Source organism: Anomaloglossus baeobatrachus, chromosome 4 (assembly GCF_048569485.1).
Source record: "Anomaloglossus baeobatrachus isolate aAnoBae1 chromosome 4, aAnoBae1.hap1, whole genome shotgun sequence".
Classification (NCBI taxonomy): Eukaryota; Metazoa; Chordata; class Amphibia; order Anura; family Aromobatidae; genus Anomaloglossus; species Anomaloglossus baeobatrachus.
Genome location: NC_134356.1, coordinates 520,481,768 through 520,506,492, shown reverse-complemented (window position 1 = coordinate 520,506,492; position 24,725 = coordinate 520,481,768). Strand labels below are relative to the sequence as shown.

General features: G+C 45.3%; 1 protein-coding gene across 1 annotated transcript in view; it reads left to right on the top strand.

The window, feature by feature from the left end:
- Positions 1-23,208, top strand: part of ELL3 (elongation factor for RNA polymerase II 3) — a 228,729-nt gene extending 205,521 nt beyond the window's left edge. Inside the window, exons 10-12 of the mRNA XM_075345885.1 lie at positions 5,905-6,076; positions 9,538-9,582; positions 19,946-23,208. Of these exons, the coding sequence (XP_075202000.1) occupies positions 5,905-6,076; positions 9,538-9,582; positions 19,946-20,053 (325 nt within the window). The 3' untranslated portion in view covers positions 20,054-23,208. The remainder of the gene's footprint in view (positions 1-5,904; positions 6,077-9,537; positions 9,583-19,945) is intronic.
- Positions 23,209-24,725: the final 1,517 nt, after the last annotated feature.

Here is a 24,725-nt window from a genome sequence, read left to right as displayed (position 1 = left end):
TTGGGAATTTCAGGACACTGATGCCACCTAGTGGACAAGTAGGGTAACGCATACTAGAATTTCCTTTCATCTGGTATATACAGTATTATTATTATTATTTATTATTATTTATTATTATAGCACCATTTATTCCATGGCGCTTTATAGTGAAAGAGGGTATACATACAACAATCATTAACAGTACAAAACAGACTGGTATAGGAGGAGAGAGGACCCTGCCCGCGAGGGCTCACAGTCTACAGGGAATGGGTGATGGTACAATAGGTGAGGACAGAGCTGGTTGCGCAGTGGTCTACTGGACTGAGGGCTATTGTAGGTTGTAGGCTTGGTGGAAGAGGTGGATCTTGAGGTTCCTCTTGAAGCTTTCCACGGTAGGGGAGAGTCTGATATGCTGAGGTAGAGCGTTCCAGAGTATGGGGGAGGTACGGGAGAAGTCTTGTACGCGATTGTGGGAAGAGGAGATAAGAGAGGAGTAGAGAAGGAGATCTTGTGAGGATCTGAGGTTGCATGCAGGTAGGTACCGGGAGACTAGGTCACAGATGTAAGGAGGAGACAGGTTGTGGATATATACAGTATACTGTGTATGTATATATACATTTTATATATATATATATATATATATATATATATATATATATATATATATATATATATATATATTGTGAGGTAGCACGGTCGGCTGCGCAGCAGAAGACACGGGATCCAGGCATTAAGGTTCACAGCACACGGTTTAATGTCCAAACAAAAGTCCACAGCAATATACATGTGCCTCTCCAGCAGAGAACTCAGGGAGTTCTGTTCACTCCCTCACACCCGGCACACCTGCCCTTGTTCCTGATTCCATTTAACCCTTCCTTCAGCCTGTAGGGAAACAGCATTAACCCTAGAGTGGATTTACTTTCTATCATGGAGTGAGCACAACCGGGGCGAGACATACCGGCCGTCATAGATAACCCCGGTCACAGTCTCACATACCCCCCCCTCAGTTCAAGCGTGCGGGGTTGAACTCCCGCCATCAAACACGGGCCGCGGGACAAGGCATTGGCGTTGCCCTGCAACCCACCGGCCCTATGTTCAACCGTAAACCGGAAGTGCTGCAGAGAAAGGAACCACCGGGTAACCCGGGCATTCCGTTCCTTGGCGGACCTCATCCAGACCAGTGGAGAGTGATCCGTCACCAAGCGAAACTGCCGTCCCAGCAGGTAATAGCGTAGGGACTCCAAGGCCCACTTGATCGCCAGGCACTCCTTCTCCACTACGCTATAATTCCGCTCGGGAGGGGTGAGCTTCCTACTCAAGAAGGTGACGGGGTGTTCCTCCCCCTGAACCACCTGAGACAGCACTGCCCCCAGGCCGACCTCAGAGGCGTCAGTCTGTACTATGAACTCCTTCCGGAAATCAGGGTGTACAAGAACGGGCTGTCCGCACAGGACCTCCTTCAGGGCCCGGAAGGAGTCCTCGGCCTGCGGAGTCCAGCGCACCATGACGGACTTCTTGCCTTTGAGAAGGTCCGTCAAGGGGGCTGATAGTCCCGCAAAATCCTTTACAAACCTCCTGTAGTACCCCACGATACCCAGGAAGGCCCTAACCTGCTTCGTGGTCAGGGGTCTAGGCCACTTCTGGATCGCCTCAACCTTGTTAATTTGGGGCTTAATCACTCCTTGGCCTATCACGTAGCCCAAGTAGCGGGCTTCCGTGAGTCCCAATGCACATTTCTTGGGATTGGCTGTCAATCCGGCTGTTCGAAGCGCGTCCACCACCGCTTGTACCTGTTCCAAGTGGGTCTGCCAATCGGAGCTGTAATTAATGATGTCATCCAGGTACGCTGATGCATACGCCTGGTGGGGTTCCAGCACTAAGTCCATCAACCTCTGGAACGTGGCCGGAGCGCCATGTAACCCAAAAGGCAAGACAACATAGTGGAAGAGACCCTCCGGCGTAACAAAAGCGGTTTTCTCCTTGGCGGACTCCGTCAGTGGCACCTGCCAGTACCCCTTGGTCAGGTCGAGCGTGGTAAAATATCGCACCTGTCCCAGCCTATCAATCAGCTCATCCACCCGGGGCATGGGGTAGAGATCGAACTTGGATATTTCATTCAATCTCCTAAAGTCATTGCAGAACCTTAAGGAGCCATCGGGTTTTGGTATTAGGACAATCGGACTAGCCCATTCACTCCGGGATTTTTCGATGACCCCCAGGCGTAACATTGTCTTTACTTCCTCCGATATGGCTTGTCGTCGAGCCTCCGGTACCCGGTATGACTTCAGGCGTACCTTCAGGTGGGGCTCGGTGACAATATCATGTCGTATCAGACTGGTCCTACCGGGCAGCTCGGAGAAGACATCGGGGTTCTGCTGAACCAACCGTCTGGCCTCTCGCCTCTGAGTCTTGGTGAGGGCTTCTCCAATCCTTACTTCCGGTTCGTCCTCTCCGGAGGTCGCTGGAGCCGGATGTGAACGACCCGAAGAGGAGGGAGGTGGGGAAAAAACAGCCATCAGGCTTTCCCGTTCCTGCCAAGGTTTTAATAGGTTGACATGGTATATTTGTTCAGGTTTCCGCCTACCGGGCTGCAATACTTTATAGTTAACCACCCCTACTCTTTCCTTTATCTCGTAGGGGCCTTGCCACTGAGCCAGGAATTTACTCTCCGCCGTGGGGATTAATACCAACACCCGATCCCCGGGTTTAAAGGTCCGCACGGTGGCTTGTCTATTGTAGCGGCCGCTTTGCGCGGCCTGAGCCTCCTGTAAATGCTCCTTCACAATTGGCATGACCGCGCTTATGCGGTTCTGCATACCCAAAATGTGTTCAATCACACTTTTATGGGGGGTGGGCTCTTGCTCCCATGTTTCCTTTGCCAGGTCCAACAATCCCCGGGGATGTCGCCCGTATAACAATTCAAAAGGCGAAAACCCCGTGGATGCCTGTGGCACCTCTCGTATGGCAAACATCAAATAGGGAAGCATCATATCCCAGTCTTTCCCATCTTTTGAAATCACCCTTTTGAGCATGGTTTTCAGGGTTTTATTGAAACGCTCGACTAACCCGTCCGTTTGAGGATGATACACAGACATACGCAACTGCTTGATCTGGAGTAGCCGGCATAGCTCTTTGGTCACTTTAGACATGAATGGGGTCCCCTGATCCGTAAGGATCTCCTTGGGCAACCCCACCCGGCAGAACACAGCAAACAACTCCTGAGCTATAAGCTTTGCTGCAGTATGTCTGAGAGGTATCGCCTCGGGATACCGGGTGGCATAGTCAACGATCACTAGGATGTGTTGGTGCCCTCGAGCGGACTTTACGAGGGGCCCCACCAGATCCATCCCTATCCGTTCAAAAGGGACTTCTATAATGGGTAACGGTACCAACGGACTGCGAAAGTGGGTCAGGGGTGCGGTAAGCTGACACTCCGGGCAGGTTTCGCAGAACCGTTTTACCTCCCCAAAGACCCCGGGCCAATAGAACCTTTGCAATATTCGCTCCTGCGTTTTCTTGACCCCTAGGTGGCCACTCATCAGGTGTTTATGAGCCAAGTCGAGTACCCGCCGGCGATACGGCTGGGGCACCACCAACTGTTCTACCCCCACGCCCCGTATTTCATCTACCCGGTAGAGTAAATCTTGCTTAAGAGCGAAATGGGGGTACCTTACCTGGGCACCGGGCAGCTGTGCCACCCCGTCAACTACTGTCACCCGACTCCGGGCATGTATTAACGTAGGGTCCTGGAGTTGGGCTGTCCCAAACGTATCCGGGGACGCCTCCAACTCCGGGATGGGCTCGACCATCTCAGCCTCTCCTGCCAATACCTCTAGGGGTGACCTATCGGGTTCACACTCTGTCCCTATCATGGGGACCCCTACGGCAGGCGTCCCGGATTCAGGATTGTAGGGCTCAGGTCCCGGACTGACCAATATCTGAGGGGACTTAGGGGGTCCCCTCCATAAAGTCCAAAAATAGGGCAGATCCCTTCCTAGGATCACGTCATAAGGAAGAGTGTTAAGAAGTCCCACCTCATGTTGCACCTGACCGCAAGGTGCTGTGATGGTGACAATCCCCGTGGGATAGTCTCGGCGGTCCCCATGTATGCAAACCACCCCCACGGTACGTCCTGTGGCCTTTACTTGAGCCCTCAAGGTGGATCGCACAAGGGTCACTAAGCTTCCGGAATCCAACAATCCTGTAACCGGACATCCATTCACCTGTATTTGGCACAAGTGGGGCTCCGTCTCTGGGGAGATCAGGTCAGCGGTACACACCACCTGAGCATACATTGAACCCCGCCGGGTAACCCCACAATCCATGGGCTCCATGGTCAGTGGACACTGGGCTTCCATATGTCCCACCCGCTGGCACCGCCAACATCTAATGGGGACGGAAACCCCCTTGACGGGTTGTCGTTTAGGGTACAGAACCTTCCGGACCTCAGGAATGGCGGCCGCGGCCTCAGACGGGACGGTAGGGGACTCCTGCACCGTTGTCAGCGGTGGGTCCTTGGCCCTAGGCTTGGAGGGGCCGGACCGACGGGCGGTACGTAAAGTCTCAGTGTCCCGTATCAAGTCCTGCGTAGCCACATGCCGCTCTACCAGGGACACTAATTGGTCCAGGGTACTCGGGTCACCCTGTCCTACCCACCGTTGAACGGTGACGGGTAAAGTGCGCACAAAACGATCCACTACTACCCTTTCCACCATTTGCGCCGGGCTCAGAGTGTCAGGCTGCAACCACTTTTTTACAAGATGCAACAAGTCATAGGCCTGGGAGCGTACGGGTTTGGCTTCCTCATAGAACCACTGATTTACCCGCTGAGCCCGTACATAGGTATTCAACCCCAACCGAGCCAGTATTTCGGCTTTCAGGGTCACATAGTCAATGGCGTCCTCGGTACAGAGGTCCAGGTACGCTTTTTGGGGTTCCCCCGTCAGATAGGGCGACAATACCTCAGCCCACTGGGGGGTCGGCAGCTTTTCCCGCTCGGCCACCCGCTCAAACACCGCCAGGAACGCTTCCACATCATCCCCCGGGGTCATCTTTTGCAACGCTTGTCTCACCGCTTTCCGGACGCTGCAGTCGTCACCCGGTCCCGGGGTTGTTGCTGCCGGTCCGGCACGGATCGACTTGGCCAGGAGAATCATCTGTTCTTGATGTCTTTGTTCCTGCAATTGCAAGGCTTGCTTCTGACGTGTATTGGCCTGAACCAGCTGTTCTTGGTGCCTTTTGTCCTGCATTTGCAAGGATTGCTGCTGACGTTCCAACGCCCGGAGCAGGTGTGCATTGGTCTGTTGCTGCTGTGCATTAGCCTCTTGTAGCTGTGCATTAGTCTGTTTCTGCTGCTTTAGTATGTCCTCCATGGCGTCGCCGGGTTTGGGCTGTAGTATAGCCGCTCGAATCCAGGACATGTGCTACTGGGTCACCAGGGATGGATGCTTCACCTCACCGGCTGTCATGCCCGCCGATTCTCCACCATATGTGAGGTAGCACGGTCGGCTGCGCAGCAGAAGACACGGGATCCAGGCATTAAGGTTCACAGCACACGGTTTAATGTCCAAACAAAAGTCCACAGCAATATACATGTGTCTCTCCAGCAGAGAACTCAGGGAGTTCTGTTCACTCCCTCACACCCGGCACACCTGCCCTTGTTCCTGATTCCATTTAACCCTTCCTTCAGCCTGTAGGGAAACAGCATTAACCCTAGAGTGGATTTACTTTCTATCATGGAGTGAGCACAACCGTAGCGAGACATACCGGCCGTCATAGATAACCCCGGTCACAGTCTCACAATATATATATATATATATATTATCATGAGAAATTGTTCATAAAATGTAAGAACAAAATCTTTATATTAAATTAATTAGTAACTACACTCAATAGGCTAACTTTCTTCTCTTTTGTACCATTCAGTAAATACACCTCGATAACATCTGAAGATCAGCGGAAATTGTATGAAGACGACTTTTCCTCTGATTATGCAGAATATTTAGAGCTGCATGCCAAGATTGGTAAAGTGCTGGAAAGGTTTATGCGGCTTGGCTCTAAAATGAAGAAGTATCAGCAGGGAACAGTAGAGCACAAGGTACGACCATACTACAGCCCATGTGTGTGGTCAGATTCGTGCCATAAGGATTTATTGTTCATGGATACCATCAGTATCACCCTATATGATGGCGTTATTAAAGAAACATCTCAAGGGTACCAAATTTCACACAGATGCCTGGTTTGGGGCACAACCGAAATTCTTCTTTTTGCTAGGCTTACAGAACTTGGAATACCGATGTAAGAAGTGTGCTGACAGCAGTGGAGAGTATGTGGAATAAATGTAAAGTTTCACCAACCTATCTCATTTCTTTCTGGGTAAAGCCAAAGACTTATCAGCAGCCCCTCGTAGAGGTAGCGCTCCTCCCCTCCTTCATTTTCTATCTTCATAGCATCTCATCAGTAACAGCCGCCATCTCCTATCTCAGTAATGGGAAAGTCTTCACTGAATACAGATTTTACCTCAGAATTGTGAATTTTGATAATGGCTGATCAATTCTGGCAGAGAAAGAAGCAAATTTGTCTGATAAGAAATATTACAAAGCTGCTTATTTTCATGTTACTATTGATTTATGAAATAAAAGTTAAATAACGGTTACCCTTTAAAGCCCCCTTCACACGCACGTGTCTCCGGTACGTGCTAGGTCCGTGCCTGCATGTACCGGGGACACGGGCACACGTATACCCATTAAAATCAATTGGTATATGTGCACGCATGTGTCAGACATTGGCCCGTGAATCCATATGGAGCAGACGTGAGCCCGTGTGCTCCATACGGAGGCATGTCCGTTTTTCACGGGTGTCACACGGACCGCACCCCTACCACACAGATGTAGTGTGGATGCGATCCCACGTGACACGCGCCGGAGAAACACACGTGTCATTTTAAAATTAAAACAAACACATAATCACCTCCACCAGCCCTGCAGTCTCTGCCGCGGCTGTCACCTGCATCCGTCCCCCAATGAATTTGAACAACGCATCTTCTTCACTGGGGGCCAAAACCAGCGTCAGCGGGGCGTGGCCTGTGCCGGAGCTGTCATTCAGCACCACAGACAGCTCCGGAAGAATCAGGTAAGGTGGGACTATCCGTTCTCTGTGTTTTATTACGTATAACATACGGAGAACACGCATGTGCCACAAACACGGCACACAGGGAGCAAACCACCCCTTTAATACGTACGTGAAAAAACGGTTCGTTTTTTTCACGTGCGTGTGAAGGGGGCCTAAGACTCAGTGCCCCATTTTCATAATTAGTGGAGGTCCCATTGCGCAGTTAACCCCTAAGTTCCTCACAGTATAACCCCTTGGTATAGTATGCTGTTGATGCAGTTATTTAAAACAGAAAAGAGGGTTGTAAAGGAAGGAGAAGTATATACAACAAACTCCACATTACTTTAATGCACCTGAAGTTTGGCACTCTTTTACCACGAATTACAACAGTTTTAATGATCTTCCTCGATGCGCTCCTATGGCATCTTCTGGTAACACCCTTTGCATGAGAACACACCCATATAAACAATGATTTCCCAATCTATTAGTAATCCTAAAATCAACATGTATGAGAAGCGAGGGCTATACACACTGACGCTAAATGCTTGAAATCTCTCAGTAACTTCTTCAGTCCTTGTGAGAAGAAAGTTTGGACATTTGGATTTCGGATATGTAGGCAATACCGCATGCAGTGTATAATAATCTAATCCCCTGGAAGGCATAGTTATTAGTTTGTAGGAAGTAACAGTGACCATACACGTCAGATGGCTGTCAACCAAACTGACCACTATCTCTCCCAATACAGCAGAGTATGCAAGTTTTCTATATTGGGGGATGGGAGTAATCTGCTGCCAGATACCAATGATGGCGTCATGTCTACCCTAAGAACAAAATTATTAAAAATCTCATAATCATAAATGGGTGAAATTTCAAAGTGCTTGTCATAAATCCGTTCAAGTTACCGGTCATTGCTGCAGTGTATCAGAGGTGGCCGGTTTCCTAGGCAAAAGACACGTTTGCAAGCTCTTTGCAATCAAATTTGCAAGTGCAGGTCTGAAGCTCACTAAATCTGGCCATCTTCAGTCCTACTGTGCTCCGCCAGTGCTGCAGAGGCAAAGTAGCCTCTGCTTGTAGTATTTGAGAATGTGTAGTTTGGACCAACCGCCCAACTATGCCACCGGCCTAAACTGTCAATCTTCAGGTGCGTCCCACCCACGGTAAGCAGGAAGCTGGGAAGCTTGATTTTCAGACATCATCTGTCAGAGGAGAATAGGGCACTCCCACGTACATTAGATAGTTGGTTAGCCCAACCAAACTCAGTGGGTTTGCCCATCTTTTCTCTAATGTGTACTGGGCCCTTTTGGGTCTGCGTCAGCATTACCAGATTCATAAATATGCAAATTGCCCCTTTGGAGAGGATGAGGACCTGAACTCTAGCGTCATCTATTGGAAGTTGTAATCTTAACAGTCAACGACTAAAGGGGGCTTTACACGCTGTGACATCGCTAATGCGGAGTCGTTGGGGTCACGGAATTTGTGACGCACATCCGGCCGCATTAGCGATGTTGCTGCGTGTGACACCGATGAGCGATTTTGCATCGTTGCAAAAACGTGCAAAATCGCTCATCGGTGACATGGCATGGCATGACATCTTTGTCCATTCTCGATTATCGTTACTGCAGCAGTACCGATGTAGTTCGTCGCTCCTGCGGCAGCACACATCGCTATGTGTGACGCCGCAGAAACGAGGAACCTCTCCTTACCTGCCTCCCGGCCACTATGCGGAAGGAAGGAGGTGGGCGGGATGTTCCGGCCACTCATTTCCGCCCCTCCGCTTCTATTGGGCGGCCGCTCAGTGACGTCGCTGTGACGTCACACGGACCGCCCCCTTAGAAAGGAGGCGGTTCGCCGGTCACAGCGACGTCGCCGGGTAGGTAAGTATGTGTGACGGGTCTGCGCGATGTTGTGCGGCACGGGCAGCGATTTGCCCGTGTCGCACAACAGATGAGGGCGGGTACCCACGCTAGCGATATCGGGACCGATATCGCAGCGTGTAAAGTAGCCTTTAGGATATAAGCCAAACCAGCATCTCAATTTGTTTGTTAAAGGGTCAATATTCACTTTTAGGATTGCTACGTTCAATGGATGGCACTACAGTTCAGGTCCTATTCCTCTTTGAAGAGGCAATTTGCATATTTAATTTCCCAGAGGAGCATTGCATGGCCTATAAGTCTCCTTACAGTGGCATGTCACTCTCCAAAAGGAGAAGTGTTATCCATTAGATCGGATTCTTAAAGCAGTTTATGTAAGAAATACAAAGGTCCCATATATTACTTGATGAAAGGGACTGACTATTTTGTACTTGCACTTCATTGAAATGTCTGCATACTGTTTTACATTGGTTAGATCTATACAACAGATATATTGTTACATATTTGTTTTCTTTGTCTTTGTGAGAATCTGTTCATTGAAAACCTTTGTAAAAATGTTATTATTTTCCTATTTTAGGTGGTTGAAAATAAGATTCTGTCAGAATATAAGAAGTTCAAGAAGGTACGTATACTTACACATTCACTTTGCAATCTGCCTCATTAAAAAAATAATAAAAAAAAAAAAATTCATAGAAAACTAGGACATTGCCCCAGTACATGTCCTATAATCATCCGTTAGAATGGATTCTGCAGAGATCCTGTGGTAAAATGATTTTTGCTGGATCCTTTTTTTTAACATTGGAGTCTATGGAGGATCTGTTAACGGGTTACTATTTATCTTATATTTGAAACGGATCCTGTAAGAAAAAAACGGATCCTTTACAAATGAAAGAAAAATGGATGACTAATTAGCAATCCGTTAACGGATCCGTTCTCCAGTGTTAAAAAAAAAACTGAGTTATTTAACAACAGACGAAAAAAGTTGTTTTTGCAAAAAAGTTTCCCAACGGATCTCTGCAGGATCTGTTCTAACAGGCGATTACTGGATATGTGATCTCAGCTTTTCAAGTCAGTGGTTTTACTGTCCAGTGCATTAGGCTGGGTTTACATGGTCAGGTTTTTTATGCAGTTTTTCTTGTCAAAACCAGAAACAGATCATAAATGGTAGACTCCTGTAAAGAAAAGCCTGAGTTTGGATTCATTGGATTTTATTGGAGTCACTTTTCTTTTTTTCTCTTTTTGTATTTTTTGCACCAAATTCTTCAAAATGGTGCACACAACGCAAAATAAAAAAGGATCCTTACTCCTGTCATTTTTAAGGCCCTGTGCGCACGCTGCGGATTTACCGCGGATTTTGCCGCGGATTTGCTGCAGAAAGTGTGTCTAACATTGCTGCAGTCATTCCCCAGCAAAATCTATAGGTTTTAAAAAATATGCGCACACAGCGTTTTTTTATACCTGCGGATTTTCCGCTGCGGATTTAATGTGCATGTCACTTCTTTTCCGCAGGTACCTGCGGTTTTTGCCATAGATAATGGTAAAAATCCGCGAGGACCAACTTGCGGAAAATCCACGGTAATTCCGTAGCAAATCGAGGCAAAAACGCGGGTGTGGTTTTACCGCGTTTTTTTTTTACTGCGGGTACGGGATTCTTTCAGAGGGTCCGTTTTTTTCTTACGAAAAAGTCACTTTCTAGTGCACACATAGCCTCAAGGAGGTTTCTTGCAACTTTTTAGCCAAAAAGGTTGCAAAACCTTTAAAAAGTCACAGGTTCATGTAAAAGACCGTTAAATAAATCCACCAGAAGCCTTACTCCAGGCCAGAACTGAAGTGAGATGAACTGAAAATGCAATATTTTGTGTAAAAGTCGCATTTAATTAATATGTTTAAAATATCTGGATAAGCAAAGCTATCCAGGAAAAAAAAAAGTTAAAGAAAACTTGAAAAATGGCCAAATCATAAAGAGAATAAGGCACAAATACTAAAAACTAAACAAGAGCAAATGACTCCAAAAAACTTCCAAAGTAACAATGATGTACGGTATTGAGGCCTCAGACGTCTCCTTCTCTTGAATCCATTTCTGGCTTTTGGCTTCAAAAACGTAATAAAAAAAAATCTTCACATGTGAACGCAGCCTTAATGTATTACAGCAGTTTCATTTCTGAGAAACAGAAAAAACATTCTGCCTAATAAACACCATCACTTTTCTTAAATGGAGTTTTCTCACCATTCACTGTATAGATCATAAGATCTGAAAGTTTTTGCAATTTTACAAATTTGACATTTTCTACCCCTGTATGGCACCACTTGGTGGTCACAAATTGCGTTGCCAATGTGCAGATCTATCCACACTGCTGAGGGCTGCTCTCTTCACTAGAGATGAGCCACTCCCCTAGCGTTCGAGTTCGGTTCGGTTCGTTGAACGGAGGCTCCGTTCGACGAACGTTCGAGAACCGTTCGACGAACCATTCAAACCCCATTGAAAACAATGGGAGGCAAACAGAAACACATAAAAACACATTATACATGTACACATACAGTTAATAAACATTGCCATAACACTTACAGGTCCCCACGATGCGCCCTGCATGCTGTCTACCGCCGCTTTTCCTTCCAATAATCGCTGCTTCCTCCCGGTAACCAGCACTGATGATAGGACCTTCCGTGACGTCAAAAAAAGCATGTGACCAGTCACGTGTCTATTATCTCATTGGCTGCAGACTGGTCACATGGCTAGACGTCATGCTAGGTCCTGCCAGTGCATCTCTCCGGTACGCGGTGATCATTCCAGCATCTCCATGTACCGGCGAAATGCTCTGGCACATGGTCGGCTTCCCCGTTCCTGCATGTGGGCGCTCTTTACAGAGTCAGCCCACATGCAGGGACTGGCTGTTACAGCCAGTAAATAGCGGCACTGGGAATCACGTGATCGGAGATTGCCGTTGCTATAGTAACGGTGGCAACGGTGATGTCACCGCTTACAGCCCGCAGCCTCTGCTCACTCACTGAGTGATTAGACTGCACGGGGAGCAGCAGCGTTCTTCCTCCCATGCAGTGCTGTCTGATGTAGCAGAGCTGCATGGGTTGAAGGAGAAAGAAGACAGAAAACCAGGATCGTGTAGGGCTGACAGGGAGTAATAAATATGGAGTCTCTAAGTGTGTCTGTGTATTTATTTCTATTAAAAGTATTTTTTCTCTGTGTGGTGTCTTTTTTTAACCCTTTATTGGAGATTATTAATGGCCGGGTCAAACTTGCCTGACATTAAGAATCTCTGGCTTAATACTAGCTAATAAAACAAAGCTAGTATTAACCCATTATTACCCAGCAAGCCACCCGGCTTCAGGGCTGCTGGAAGAGTTGGATACAGCGCCAGATGATGGCGCTTCTATGAAAGCGCCATTTTCTGGGGTGGCTGCAGACTGCAATTCACAGCAGAGGGGCCCAGAAAGCTCGGGCCAACCTGTGCTGCGGATTCCAATCCCCAGCTGCCTAGTTGTACCTGGCTAGACACAAAAATGGGGCGAAGCCTATGTCGATTTTTTTTTTTTAATTATTTCAGGGCTTCCCTATTTTTTTAGTTCCCAGCCGGGTGCAAATAGGTAACTGGGGGTTGGGGGCAGCCGTACCTGCCTGCTGTACCTGGCTAGCATACAAAAATATGGCAAAGCCCACGTCATTTTTTGGGGGGGCAAAAAACTCCTGCATACAGTCCTGGATGGAGTATGCTGAGCCTTGCAGTTCTGCAGCTGCTGTCTGCTCTCCTGCATACACTAGTGAATGGAGCATGCTGAGCCTTGTAGTTCTGCAGCTGCTATCTGCTCTCCTCCATACAGACAGACAGCAGACAGCAGCTGCAGAACTACGAGGCTCAGCATACTCCATCCACTACTGTTTGCAGGAGTTTTTTGCTCCCCAAAAAAATTATGTGGGCTTCGCCATGTATTTGTATGCTAGCCAGGTACAGCAGGCAGCTACGGGCTGCCCCCAACCCCCAGCTGCCTATTTGTACCTGGCTGGGAACCAGAAATATAGGGAAGCCCTTTTTTTTTAATTATTTCATGAATTTCATTAAATAATTTAAAAAAAAAAAAAAAGACGTGGCCTTCGCCCAATTTTTGTGTCCAGCCAGGTAAAACTAGGCAGCTGGGGATTGGCATCTTCAGCTCAGGGTGCCCAAGCTTTCTGGGCACCCCTGCTGCAAATTGCAGTCCGCAGCTGCCCCAGAAAATGGCACTTTCATAGAAGCGCCATCTTCTGGCACTGTATCCAACTCTTTCAGCTGCCCTGGTGACGGGTGGCTCGCTGGGTAATAATGGGGTTAGGGCTAGCTGTATATTCTCAACTGGCTCCAAGCCCGAAATTCATGGTGTCACGCCAATATTAGACATGGCCACCATGAATTTCTAGTACAGATAAAAAAAAAAAACACAACACAGAAAAATATTTTTATTAAAAATAAAACACAACACAATTAGTGACTCCATCTTTATTGAAATAAAGAACCCCCCTCCGCAGTAATCCTGGGTCAAGGGTCCCGCGCCGTCCAATCCGGATCCAATATCATGTGATCGGTTTGCTGGAAGGCAAATCGATCAGATGATGTGTCAGGTTCAAGGGCCTGAATCACATGACACAGCAGCTCATTGTATAAACAGCTTTTATACAATCAGCTGATGCATCAGTGCAAAAAAAAAGCAAAACAAAAACTACACACTTCTGTGCAGACTCCTGTCCAACAGTTTAGATAGTTTAGCCAGCCGGGCGGTAAAAAGCCGGCCTCACCGCTCGACTTATAGTGTCAGCTGATTCCGTCAGGTGACCGCATCAGCTGATCATCGCCAGGTCTGAGAGAGCGAGAGAAAGAAGATAGAGAGGGAAGATAGAGAAAAGAGAGCGAGAAAAGAGAGAAAGAGAAGAGAGAGAGAGAGAGAGGGAAAAAGAGACTGAGAGAAAGAGAGAGAGAGAAAGAGAGAGAGGGAGAGAGAAGAGAGAGAGAGAGAAAGAGAGAGAGGGAGAGAGAAGAGAGAGAGAAAAAGAGAGACTGAGGAAAAGAGAGAGAGGGAGAGAGAGAGGGAGAGAGAGAGAGAAAAAGAGAGGGAGAGAGAGAAAAAGAGAGAGAGGGAGAGAGAATAGAGAGAGAAAGAGAGAGAGGAGAGAGCAATGCAGCCTCATTCCGTGAACTGCTCCGATTTTAGAGGTGTGTCCCGTGGCTCACAGCTGATGTCCGGCTCCTCCCCTCAGTGCATAATTAAATTAAATTATAATTATAAATAAATAATAATTATAATTTAAAATTAAACATAAATTAAATTTTTTACCAGGACAGCCGGGACTTGAACTCGTGAACTAATGCTTCTTAGGCGAGAGCTCTATCTATTGAGCCACTGTCTCTAATGAGAAACATAGGCAGATTTGGTTATCTTGACCTCTGCATTGCAGAGTGAAGTCTGGTGACAGCGCGGCTCACTTCAAGTGCTACGTGAAGAGGACACAGAGCGCTCACTGTCAGCTTCATGTAGCAGAGCTGACAGTGTCATGTGGATTACTTCGGACCTGGATTGTTGTTTTGGGATTAATAAAGAGGTAAATGAGGTTATTTTTTTGTCTTTATTTCCAAATAAAGGATTTTTCGCTGTGTGTGTTTCTTTACTTTCACTTACAGTTTAATCATGGAAGGTATCTCGGGGAGACGCCTGCCATGATTAACTCCTTATTACCCCGATTGCCGCACAAGGGCAATTCGGGATGAGCTGGGTGGAGTCCCGGGACTGTCGCATCTAATGGATGCGGCTATTCTGGGCGGCTGCTGGGTGATATTGTTAGGGTGGTGGGCTCCCCATAATATGGCGCTCCCCATCCTGACAATACCAGCCTCTAGCTGTGTGGCTTTATCCTGGCTGGTATCAAATATGGGGGGAACCGCATTTTTTTTTTTATAGACCGCCCGCCGGCGGCTGTGATTGGTTGCAGTGAGACAGCTGTCACTCATCGTGGGGGTGTGTCTGACTGCAACCAACCATGGGCGCTGGTGGGCGGGGAAAGCATGGAATAACTAATTGAATAATAAAGCGGCAGCCATTTTCAAAAGAGGAAATGCCGCTGGAGATTTGTTACAGCCGTGCAGCGAGACGCCCGTGATCGGTAAGTAGGAAAGAGAGAGGGATTGTGCTGGGGACGCAGGACGCATGCAGATACGCAACGTGCGCACATACTTACTGTGAAAAGCCACGCTTTTGGTGATCTAACCGTTCTCGAACGTAACTCAAACTGCCGAACTTTTAGCAAATCGTTCGAGTTCGGCGAACGACTCGAACACCCCCCAAATCACTTGAACATGAAATTGGCGAACCTCGAACATCGCTCATCTCTACTCTTCACAGCAGAGAAGACAAAATCTTTCTATTGACTGTTCTGCAGTGAATAATGAGTCCTGACTGTGGGGAGAGTCTGCACATGACACACTGCCCACCAGGTGGCGATATACTATGTAAGAAGAGTTTGTATCACTTAAGTGGATTTTTTGGCAAATATTGTTCATATTATATGATCTATTCAGTAGATGTGATCTGCAATGGTGGGACTTCCTGTGGATAAAAATTGGTGAGAGCCTGTATTATATATTTATATAATATAGTTTTCTCATTCTTTTTCATATAGAGCTGCATCTCAATAACTTAGAATATCATGAAAAAGTTGATTTATTTCAGTAATTCAATACAAAAAGGGAAGTGCAAATATTATATAGAGTCATTACAAACAGAGTGATCTATTTATTTTCAAGTGTTTATTTCTGTTAATGTTGATGATTATGATTTACAACCAATGAAAACCCCAACTAATTTTCTCAGAAATTTAGAATACTTACCACAAAACATCTGCAAAGGCTTCCTAAGTATTTAAAATGGTTGTGTAGGTTACACAATCATGGATAACACTGCTGACTTTACAGATGTCCAGAAGACAGTCATTGACACACGCCACAAGGACGGTAAGCCACAAAAGGTCATTGTTAATGAAGCTGGCTGTTCACAGAGTGCTGTATCCAAGCATATTAATGGAAAGTTTAGTGGAAGGAAAAAGTGTAGTAAAATAAAGGTGCACAAGCAACCGGGATAACCGCAGCCTTGATAGGATTGTTAAGAGAAAGTCATTCAAAAATTTGGGGGAGATTCACAAGGAGTGGACTGCTGCTGGAGTCAGTGATTCAAGAACCTATCAAAGCAACCTGGTCTTCCATAACACCTCAGCAGTGCCACAGGCTGCTCACCTCCATAACACGCTGCATTGATGCAGTAATTCATGCAAAAGGAACCCCGACCAAGTATTGAGGCATTTACTGTACATACTTTTCAGTAGGCGCCAACATTTCTGAGTGTAAAATAATTTTTTCAGTTGGTCTTATATAATATTGTTTTTCTGAGATAATGACTTTTGGGTTTTCATTGGCTGTAAGCCATAATCATCAACATTAACAGAAATAAACTCTTGTAATAGATCACGCTCTGTGTAATGACTCTATATAATATGTGTTTCCCTTTTTGTATTGAATTACTGAAATAAATTAACTTTTTGATGATATTCTAATTTATTGAGATGCACTTGTATTTCTATCATGACAATGCCACCTCTTACAATTTTGGATTAGTAAAGGATGGAGATTAGGGTTGTACCATACAAAACAAATGTATAGGTAGTGTAATGTTAAAGGAATTTTCCATATTTATTTTTTAATGCATTGTCTAAAAATAAGAAAACCAGCTTTACTTGGTTGCTGCTGCTGTAGCTCTGATGTTCTACGCCAGCTGTGAGCACAGCAGTCATGCCGATGTAGATGGCACAAGACTACTGTGATTAGCTGCAGCCGTTACATGACATCACAATTGCAGCAGGGTCAGAGCTGAAGAAGCGGTCTGTAAGTAAGATTAAGTAAGACTTTTTATTACTTTATATGATTATAAAAGCATCTTAAAGACATTGATCCCGATTCAGTAATGCTTTCACGCCAGAATTTTGTTGTAAAAGCTTTGCAAGTTTAGGCACAACTCTGATTTGCATCTAAATTTTGCGACTTTTGGCGTTTTCCACCAGTTTCTCCTAGCTCTGACAAATGGGTGGACCTGGGGCAGGATGGGGTCTTGGTGGGGATGGGACTCTCACCACTGATGCACAATGTAGATAAAAAGCTGTCAATCAATGATGATGGCGGATTAGACAGAGCTCAGTATTGAGAAGACTAACAAAGCTTCGCAGATACCGTGTTTTTACAAAAATAAGACACTGTTTTATACTTTTTTCTCCCAAAAAAAAACGTGCAATTAAATGTGTGATTGTGTGTGTATGTGCGCGATCTGATGTGGGTGGGTGGGTGGGTGGGGGTGTGATCTGATTGTGTGCACGATCTGATGTGGGTGTGTGATCTGATGAGTGATTGTGTATGCGCCATCTGATGTTTGTGTGTGTGTATGTGCGTGATCTGATGTGTGTGGGTGTGCGATCTGATTGGGTGCATGATCTGATTGTGTGCGCACGATCTGGTGTGCGTGGATGTGCAAATTGATGGGTGTGCAATCTGATGTGTATGTGTGTGCAATCTGATGTGTGTGGGTGTGCAATCTGATGGGTGTGTAATCTGATAGGTGTGCAGTCTGATGTGTGTGGGTGTGCAATCTGATGGGTGTGCAATCTGATGTGTGTGGGTGTGCAATCTGATGGGTGTGCAAACTGATGGGTGTGCGATCTGATGTGTGTGGGTGTGTGATCTGATGTGGGTATGCTATCTGATGGGTGTGGGTGTGCGATCTGACGTGTGTGCGTTCTGATGTGTGTGGGTGTGCGATCTGATGTGTGTGGGTGTGCGTTCTGATGTGTGTGGGTGTGCGATCTGATGTGTGTGGGTGTGCGATCTGATGTGTGTGGGTGTGCGATCTGATGTGTGTGGGTGTGCGTTCCACTGCATGTCCTCCCGTTTGGCATCTGGTGAGTATGATCGCGGGATTTTCTGTCTTCTCTCTTCTGGGGGTATTTGCTTTCTGTAATGAAGTGTTCTGCAGTATCTTTAACTTTTTTATCTGCATGGACACTTCATTATTTAACTGCGACTAGGGCTTATTTTTGGGGGATGTCTTATATTTAGGCCTTACGCTGAAAATCCTGAAAACTTCTGCTACTACGGCTTATTTTTGACGGAGGTCTTATTTTTGGAAAAACAAGGTACATTTACTAATTTGTGAGTAGATACGAAAACTAAATACCACATATAATGCCGGTCCGTCTGTATAGCTGTGCTGTACGTCTAATTATAAGGCTGTTACAGTTAGGTCCAGAAATATTTGGACAGTGACACAATTTTCGCGAGTTGGGCTCTGCATGCCACCACATTGGATTTGAAATGAAACCTCTACAACAGAATTCAAGTGCAGATTGTAACGTTTAATTTGAAGGTTTGAACAAAAATATCTGATAGAAATTGTAGGAATTGTACACATTTCTTTACAAACACTCCACATTTTAGGAGGTCAAAAGTAATTGGACAAATAAACCAAACCCAAACAAAATATTTTTATTTTCAATATTTTGTTGCGAATCCTTTGGAGGCAATCACTGCCTTAAGTCTGGAACCCATGGACATCACCAAACGCTGGGTTTCCTCTTTCTTAATGCTTTGCCAGGCCTTTACAGCCGCAGCCTTCAGGTCTTGCTTGTTTGTGGGTCTTTCCGTCTTAAGTCTGGATTTGAGCAAGTGAAATGCATGCTCAATTGGGTTAAGATCTGGTGATTGACTTGGCCATTGCAGAATGTTCCACTTTTTTGCACTCATGAACTCCTGGGTAGCTTTGGCTGTATGCTTGGGGTCATTGTCCATCTGTACTATGAAGCGCCGTCCGATCAACTTTGCGGCATTTGGCTGAATCTGGGCTGAAAGTATATCCCGGTACACTTCAGAATTCATCCGGCTACTCTTGTCTGCTGTTATGTCATCAATAAACACAAGTGACCCAGTGTCATTGAAAGCCATGCATGCCCATGCCATCACGTTGCCTCCACCATGTTTTACAGAGGATGTGGTGTGCCTTGGATCATGTGCCGTTCCCTTTCTTCTCCAAACTTTTTTCTTCCCATCATTCTGGTACAGGTTGATCTTTGTCTCATCTGTCCATAGAATACTTTTCCAGAACTGAGCTGGCTTCATGAGGTGTTTTTCAGCAAATTTAACTCTGGCCTGTCTATTTTTGGAATTGATGAATGGTTTGCATCTAGATGTGAACCCTTTGTATTTACTTTCATGGAGTCTTCTCTTTACTGTTGACTTAGAGACAGATACACCTACTTCACTGAGAGTGTTCTGGACTTCAGTTGATGTTGTGAACGGGTTCTTCTTCACCCAAGAAAGTATGCGGCGATCATCCACCACTGTTGTCATCCGTGGACGCCCAGGCCTTTTTGAGTTCCCAAGCTCACCAGTCAATTCCTTTTTTCTCAGAATGTACCCGACTGTTGATTTTGCTACTCCAAGCATGTCTGCTATCTCTCTGATGGATTTTTTCTTTTTTTTCAGCCTCAGGATGTTCTGCTTCACCTCAATTGAGAGTTCCTTAGACCGCATGTTGTCTGGTCACAGCAACAGCTTCCAAATGCAAAACCACACACCTGTAATCAACCCCAGACCTTTTAACTACTTCATTGATTACAGGTTAACGAGGGAGACGCCTTCAGAGTTAATTGCAGCCCTTAGAATCCCTTGTCCAATTACTTTTGGTCCCTTGAAAAAGAGGAGGCTATGCATTACAGAGCTATGATTTCTAAACCCTTTCTCCGATTTGGATGTGAAAACTCTCATATTGCAGCTGGGAGTGTGCACTTTCAGCCCATATTATATATATATAATTGTATTTCTGAACATGTTTTTGTAAACAGCTAAAATAAAAAACTTGTGTCACTGTCCAAATATTTCTGGACCTAACTGTATATGTCTCGCTTCTTCTAGACATATCCTGGATACAGGGAAGAGAAGACCCGCTGTGAATACTTGCACCACAAACTCTCGCACATTAAGCATCAGATTCTGGAATATGAGAAGAATACGCCAACTTAGGCAGTCATGACTCTAAGAGACATTTCTCCATGCCACAAGACTGCGGGCCGTCTATCAGACCAGAGGTTCTGACCAAGAGACTTCATGGAAAGTGACTTCTCAGCAAACCAAGCGACTTATGGAAAAAAAGAAAAAGTGCCATCACACTACTGTATGGTGTATACTTTGCCGCATCACCAGTGAATCAGCGACTGCCTTAGGGAGGACAGGGTTATGTAATGTACAATTGACAGGTTTTAGCTTTTACTTTTTTTGGTGACTTTTGTCCTGTAATGATAAAGCGTAAATAAGTGAAAGGCAAAAAATCAACAATGTGAGATCTGTAAAAATGTAGAAATCATGTACTGCTGTGCGGTGTAATGATCTACTGGGGAGGACTGAGCCGTGTGGAAAATGCCTGTTCCTATAGCATATGGCATAAGTCATCGCCTATATGGACACTCCTAAAGTGGGCTCAGCCGGTCCATGTAACAATTAACACTTCAGGGGCCATAGAACTGCTTGTTTTTTTCTGATTTGCTTGTCACGGTTCATTGAAGGATGAAATGTGCCCACATTTGTCTATTTAAATTGTTTCTCCAGAGAGGAAGGAGACAAACTCTAGCGCCACCTATTGGAAGTAGCAATCCTAAAAGTCAAAAGTGGCCCTTTAACACGCCTTTTCATATGACTAAGGATTTATGCCAGATCAGAACCCCAATTTGCAGATATGGTGTTTCGGGTTGATTGCCCCTCATCAGTTCAAAGTATGGGTATTTCATCTGGCCTATGACAAGCTATAGTGGGGACCACGGGGAAGACTATTCTCCTTGCGGAGACCTGATAAACCAGTCTGGCTGTCAGTAAGGGGACTTATAGCTGCAGTGCCCCTCTGGGAAATATTCAAATTATCTCTCCAGGGAGGAAGGAGACAAACTCTAGCGCCACCTATTGAAAGTAGCAATCCTAAAAGTCAAAATTGGCTTTTTAACAAGCCTTTTCATATAACTTAGGATTTATGCCAGGTCAGAACCCCAGTTTGCAGACATGGTGTTTCTATATCATGCCATGATGTTCACTCACTCGCTCATGTCACCTCCACCTCAAAACATCTCTAGAATTTGTCCTTTTCTTACCGTTGACTCTGCAAAAACTCTTAGGGGTACTTTACACACTGCGACATCGCTAGTAATTGCTAGCGATGTCGCGTACGATAGCACCCGCCCCCGTCGTTGTAACGATATGTGGTGATCGCTGCCGTAGCGAACATTATCGCTACGGCAGCTTCACACGCACATACCTCTTCAGCGACGTCGCTGTGACTGTCGAACAATCCCTCCCTCAAGGGGGAGGAGCGTTCGGCGTCACCTCGATGTCACCGCGACGTCACTAAGGGGCCGGCCAATAGAAGCGGAGGGGCGGAGATGAGCAGGACATAACATCCCGCCCACCTCCTTCCTTCCGCATTGCCGGTGGATGCAGGTAAGGAGATGTTTGTCGTTCCTGCGGCGTCACACATAGCGATGTGTGCTGCCGCATGAACGACGAACAACATCGTACCTGCAGCAGCAACGATATTAAGGAAATGAACGACGTGTCAACGAGCAACGATTTTACAAGTTTATGCGCTCGTTGATCGTTGCTCATTTCTGTCACACGCTGCGATGTCGCTACCGGCGCCAGATGTGCGTCACTAACGACGTGACCCCGACGATATATGGGTAGCGATGTCGCAGCGTGTAAAGTACCCCTTACTGTCGCTCTCATTCATTCTCGCCTGGATTATTGTAATTCTTTACTAATTGGTCTTCCTGTTACTAAACTCTCCCCTCTCCAATCCATTCTGAATGCCGCAGCCAGGATCATTTTCCTCTCCAACCGCTTCACTGATGCCTCTGCTCTGTGCCAGTCATTACACTGGTTGCTTATCCGTTAGTGAATTCAATATAAATTTATCACTCACTCACAAAGCTCTCCACAGTTTCGCACCACCCTACATTACCTCCCTCATATCTGTCTATCACCCTACCTGTGCCCTCCGTTCTGCAAATGACCTAAGACTGACATCCTCAATAATTCGAACCTCCCACTCCAGTCTTCAAGATTTCTCACGAGCTGCGCCAATTCTCTGGGACACACTATCAAGAATAATCCGATTAATTCCCATATCCACACCTTTAAGTGGGCCCTAAAAACGCATTTCTTTAGACTAGCCTATCACTTCACCACCCTGACCTAATCTAGTCCCTTTATGCCCTTCATAAAATTTACTTCCAGTTCTTGTCTCCTGTATCTTCTGGTTCCTTCATCTTCATGTACTTTTTACACTGTGTACCTGTATAAATTCTGGCTGACAACTGGTCCATGCAGCTGGTTTTGAACTCCCTATTAAATCGGTGGCTGGACCATATATGACAAGCATTTCTCCCCCCCATTCACCTTTTGTGTCTCCCCTATTTCCTCATAGACTGTAAGCTTATGAGCAGGGCCCTCCTCTTGGTATCTGAATTTTGTTATTTGTATTGTCTCATATTGTCTGTACATGTCCCCTCTGAATTATAAAGCGCTGCGGAATATGTTGGCGAAATATAAATACAAATTATTATTAACTGCGGCACAGAGATCTTTGGCCGAGTGACATGTCACCTTCTACTCCAACCTATAATTGACAAATACAGTTTATCAGTAAACAATTGAAAACACAGGTTCAATCGTCTCAGTTCATTCTGCTAAGGCTGGAGTCACACTTGCGAGAAACTCCCGCGAGTCTCCCATCGCATCTCCCGGCGTGGCCACACACTCTCCTGACTGTAGCGGGTCGGCTGCATGTATTTCTTTGCAGCTGAGATGCTCCTGTCCGGAGAGCTGCAGGCCATGTCGGGTGATGTGATGCAAGACTTGCACGAGTCTCTCACAAGTGTGACTCTGGCCTAAGAATTTAGCTGTTCAAGAAAAAATAATGGCATCTTTAGCATCATTCATAGAAGGCGACATTTTCTGACCTCTCTGACCCAGTAACAAGACAAGCGTTATCTGCCAAACCACACACCCCTGCCCAGTAGCCTTGGACTCCCAGAATAGGCCTTTATGTAGTACCATAATTGCATTATGAACTAGTATGTTTTGTGAAATCATTGTTCTTTATACTGACCTGGGGTCTACAATTAAAGTCTTTCTTGATCATATAGTTTGTGTTCACTTTGTTACATTCTTGACATGTTACAATAGAAGGAATCTGGGTTTTTGCCACTTAGTCTGAGAGTAGCATAATATAGAGACAGAGACCCTGATTTCAGCGATATGTCACTTATTGGGCTGCTTACTGTAGTTTTTATAAAATCAATGTTTTATCAGTAGAAGATTATCACTAGACAACTAGTAAACCTGCTGCCAAGTAGTCTTCCATATTCATGAGCCCTGTATAACTCTGCCACAATAGGTTTTCTCCCTACCCTATGCACAAAACTCTGCCAATCAATGTCATGGGCGGGGTTATACAGAGCTCAGCATCCAGAGGACTGGTAGATTTGCTGCAGAGAAAACAGTGATTTTATCAAAACTGCAGCAGGCAGATCAGTAAGTGACTCAATGTTGGAATCAGGATCTTAGCCTATATCATACAGTTCTCAGATGTGGTATCAAATTCACTGGGGACAAATTCCCTTTAAAGTCTTTGTATAATTTTCAAAGCCTACAATGGCGACTGAAAGTTTGTGAACCCTTCAGAATTATCCATATTTCTGCAAAAATGTAACTTAAAATTGCATCAGATTTTTACACAAGTTCTGAAAGTAGATAAAGAGAATCAAAACAAACAAGCAAGTCAAAAACATTAGTTTGTCATTTTTATAGCAAAAAATGATCCAATATCACGTCTGTGAATGGAAAAGTATGTGAACCTTTAGGCTATGTCCGCACTTTGCGTTGAGATAGTTGCAGTTCTTACTGCATCCCCTGGCAGAAATTGTCTTTGTCAAATTTTGTTTTGACCACAAAAACGCTATAAATATGCATGCGTTTTAACCACGTTTTACTGCGTTTTACATGCTTTTTCACTGCTTAAAATCAGATGTGTTTTGACTATAAATACAATGCTAAATAAAGTTTAAACATACAAACACTATAAAAAAGGGAAAAAAATTATAACAAATATCATGATTAAAATCATACATAAAATGGCTTATTTTATTAAAATGATAACTGTGTGCTAATATTTATGCATAAAATTACATTTATTTATTGATTTTCATAAATGTATTTGTTGGACTATGTGTGTGTGTAAAGGGACATATCATGCCATTAATATTTTGTCAAAAACGCATGTAAACTGCTAGATTTTTTTAAGTAGATTGCGTTTTGCAACTTCTCATTGACTTCAATGTTGGCAAAACACTGCCAAAATGGCAAAAACAATTGACATGCTGCTTCTTTAAATGCTGAGTTTTTGCCAAATTTTCTGCATCTAAAACGCTGCGTTTTTAACAGCAAAGCCCTATATCTCATAGACTTTGCTTGAAAATCAAAATGCAGGCATTTTGGCATTAAAACGCTACAGTTCAAAACGCTTCGGAAACGCAGGTAAAAACGCAAAGTGCACACATAGCCTTAGGATTAGCAGATTGAAAACTGAAATTAGAGTCATGTGTTTTCCAAGGGATGGCAATTATGTGTGAGTTGGTATTTTATGTGATTG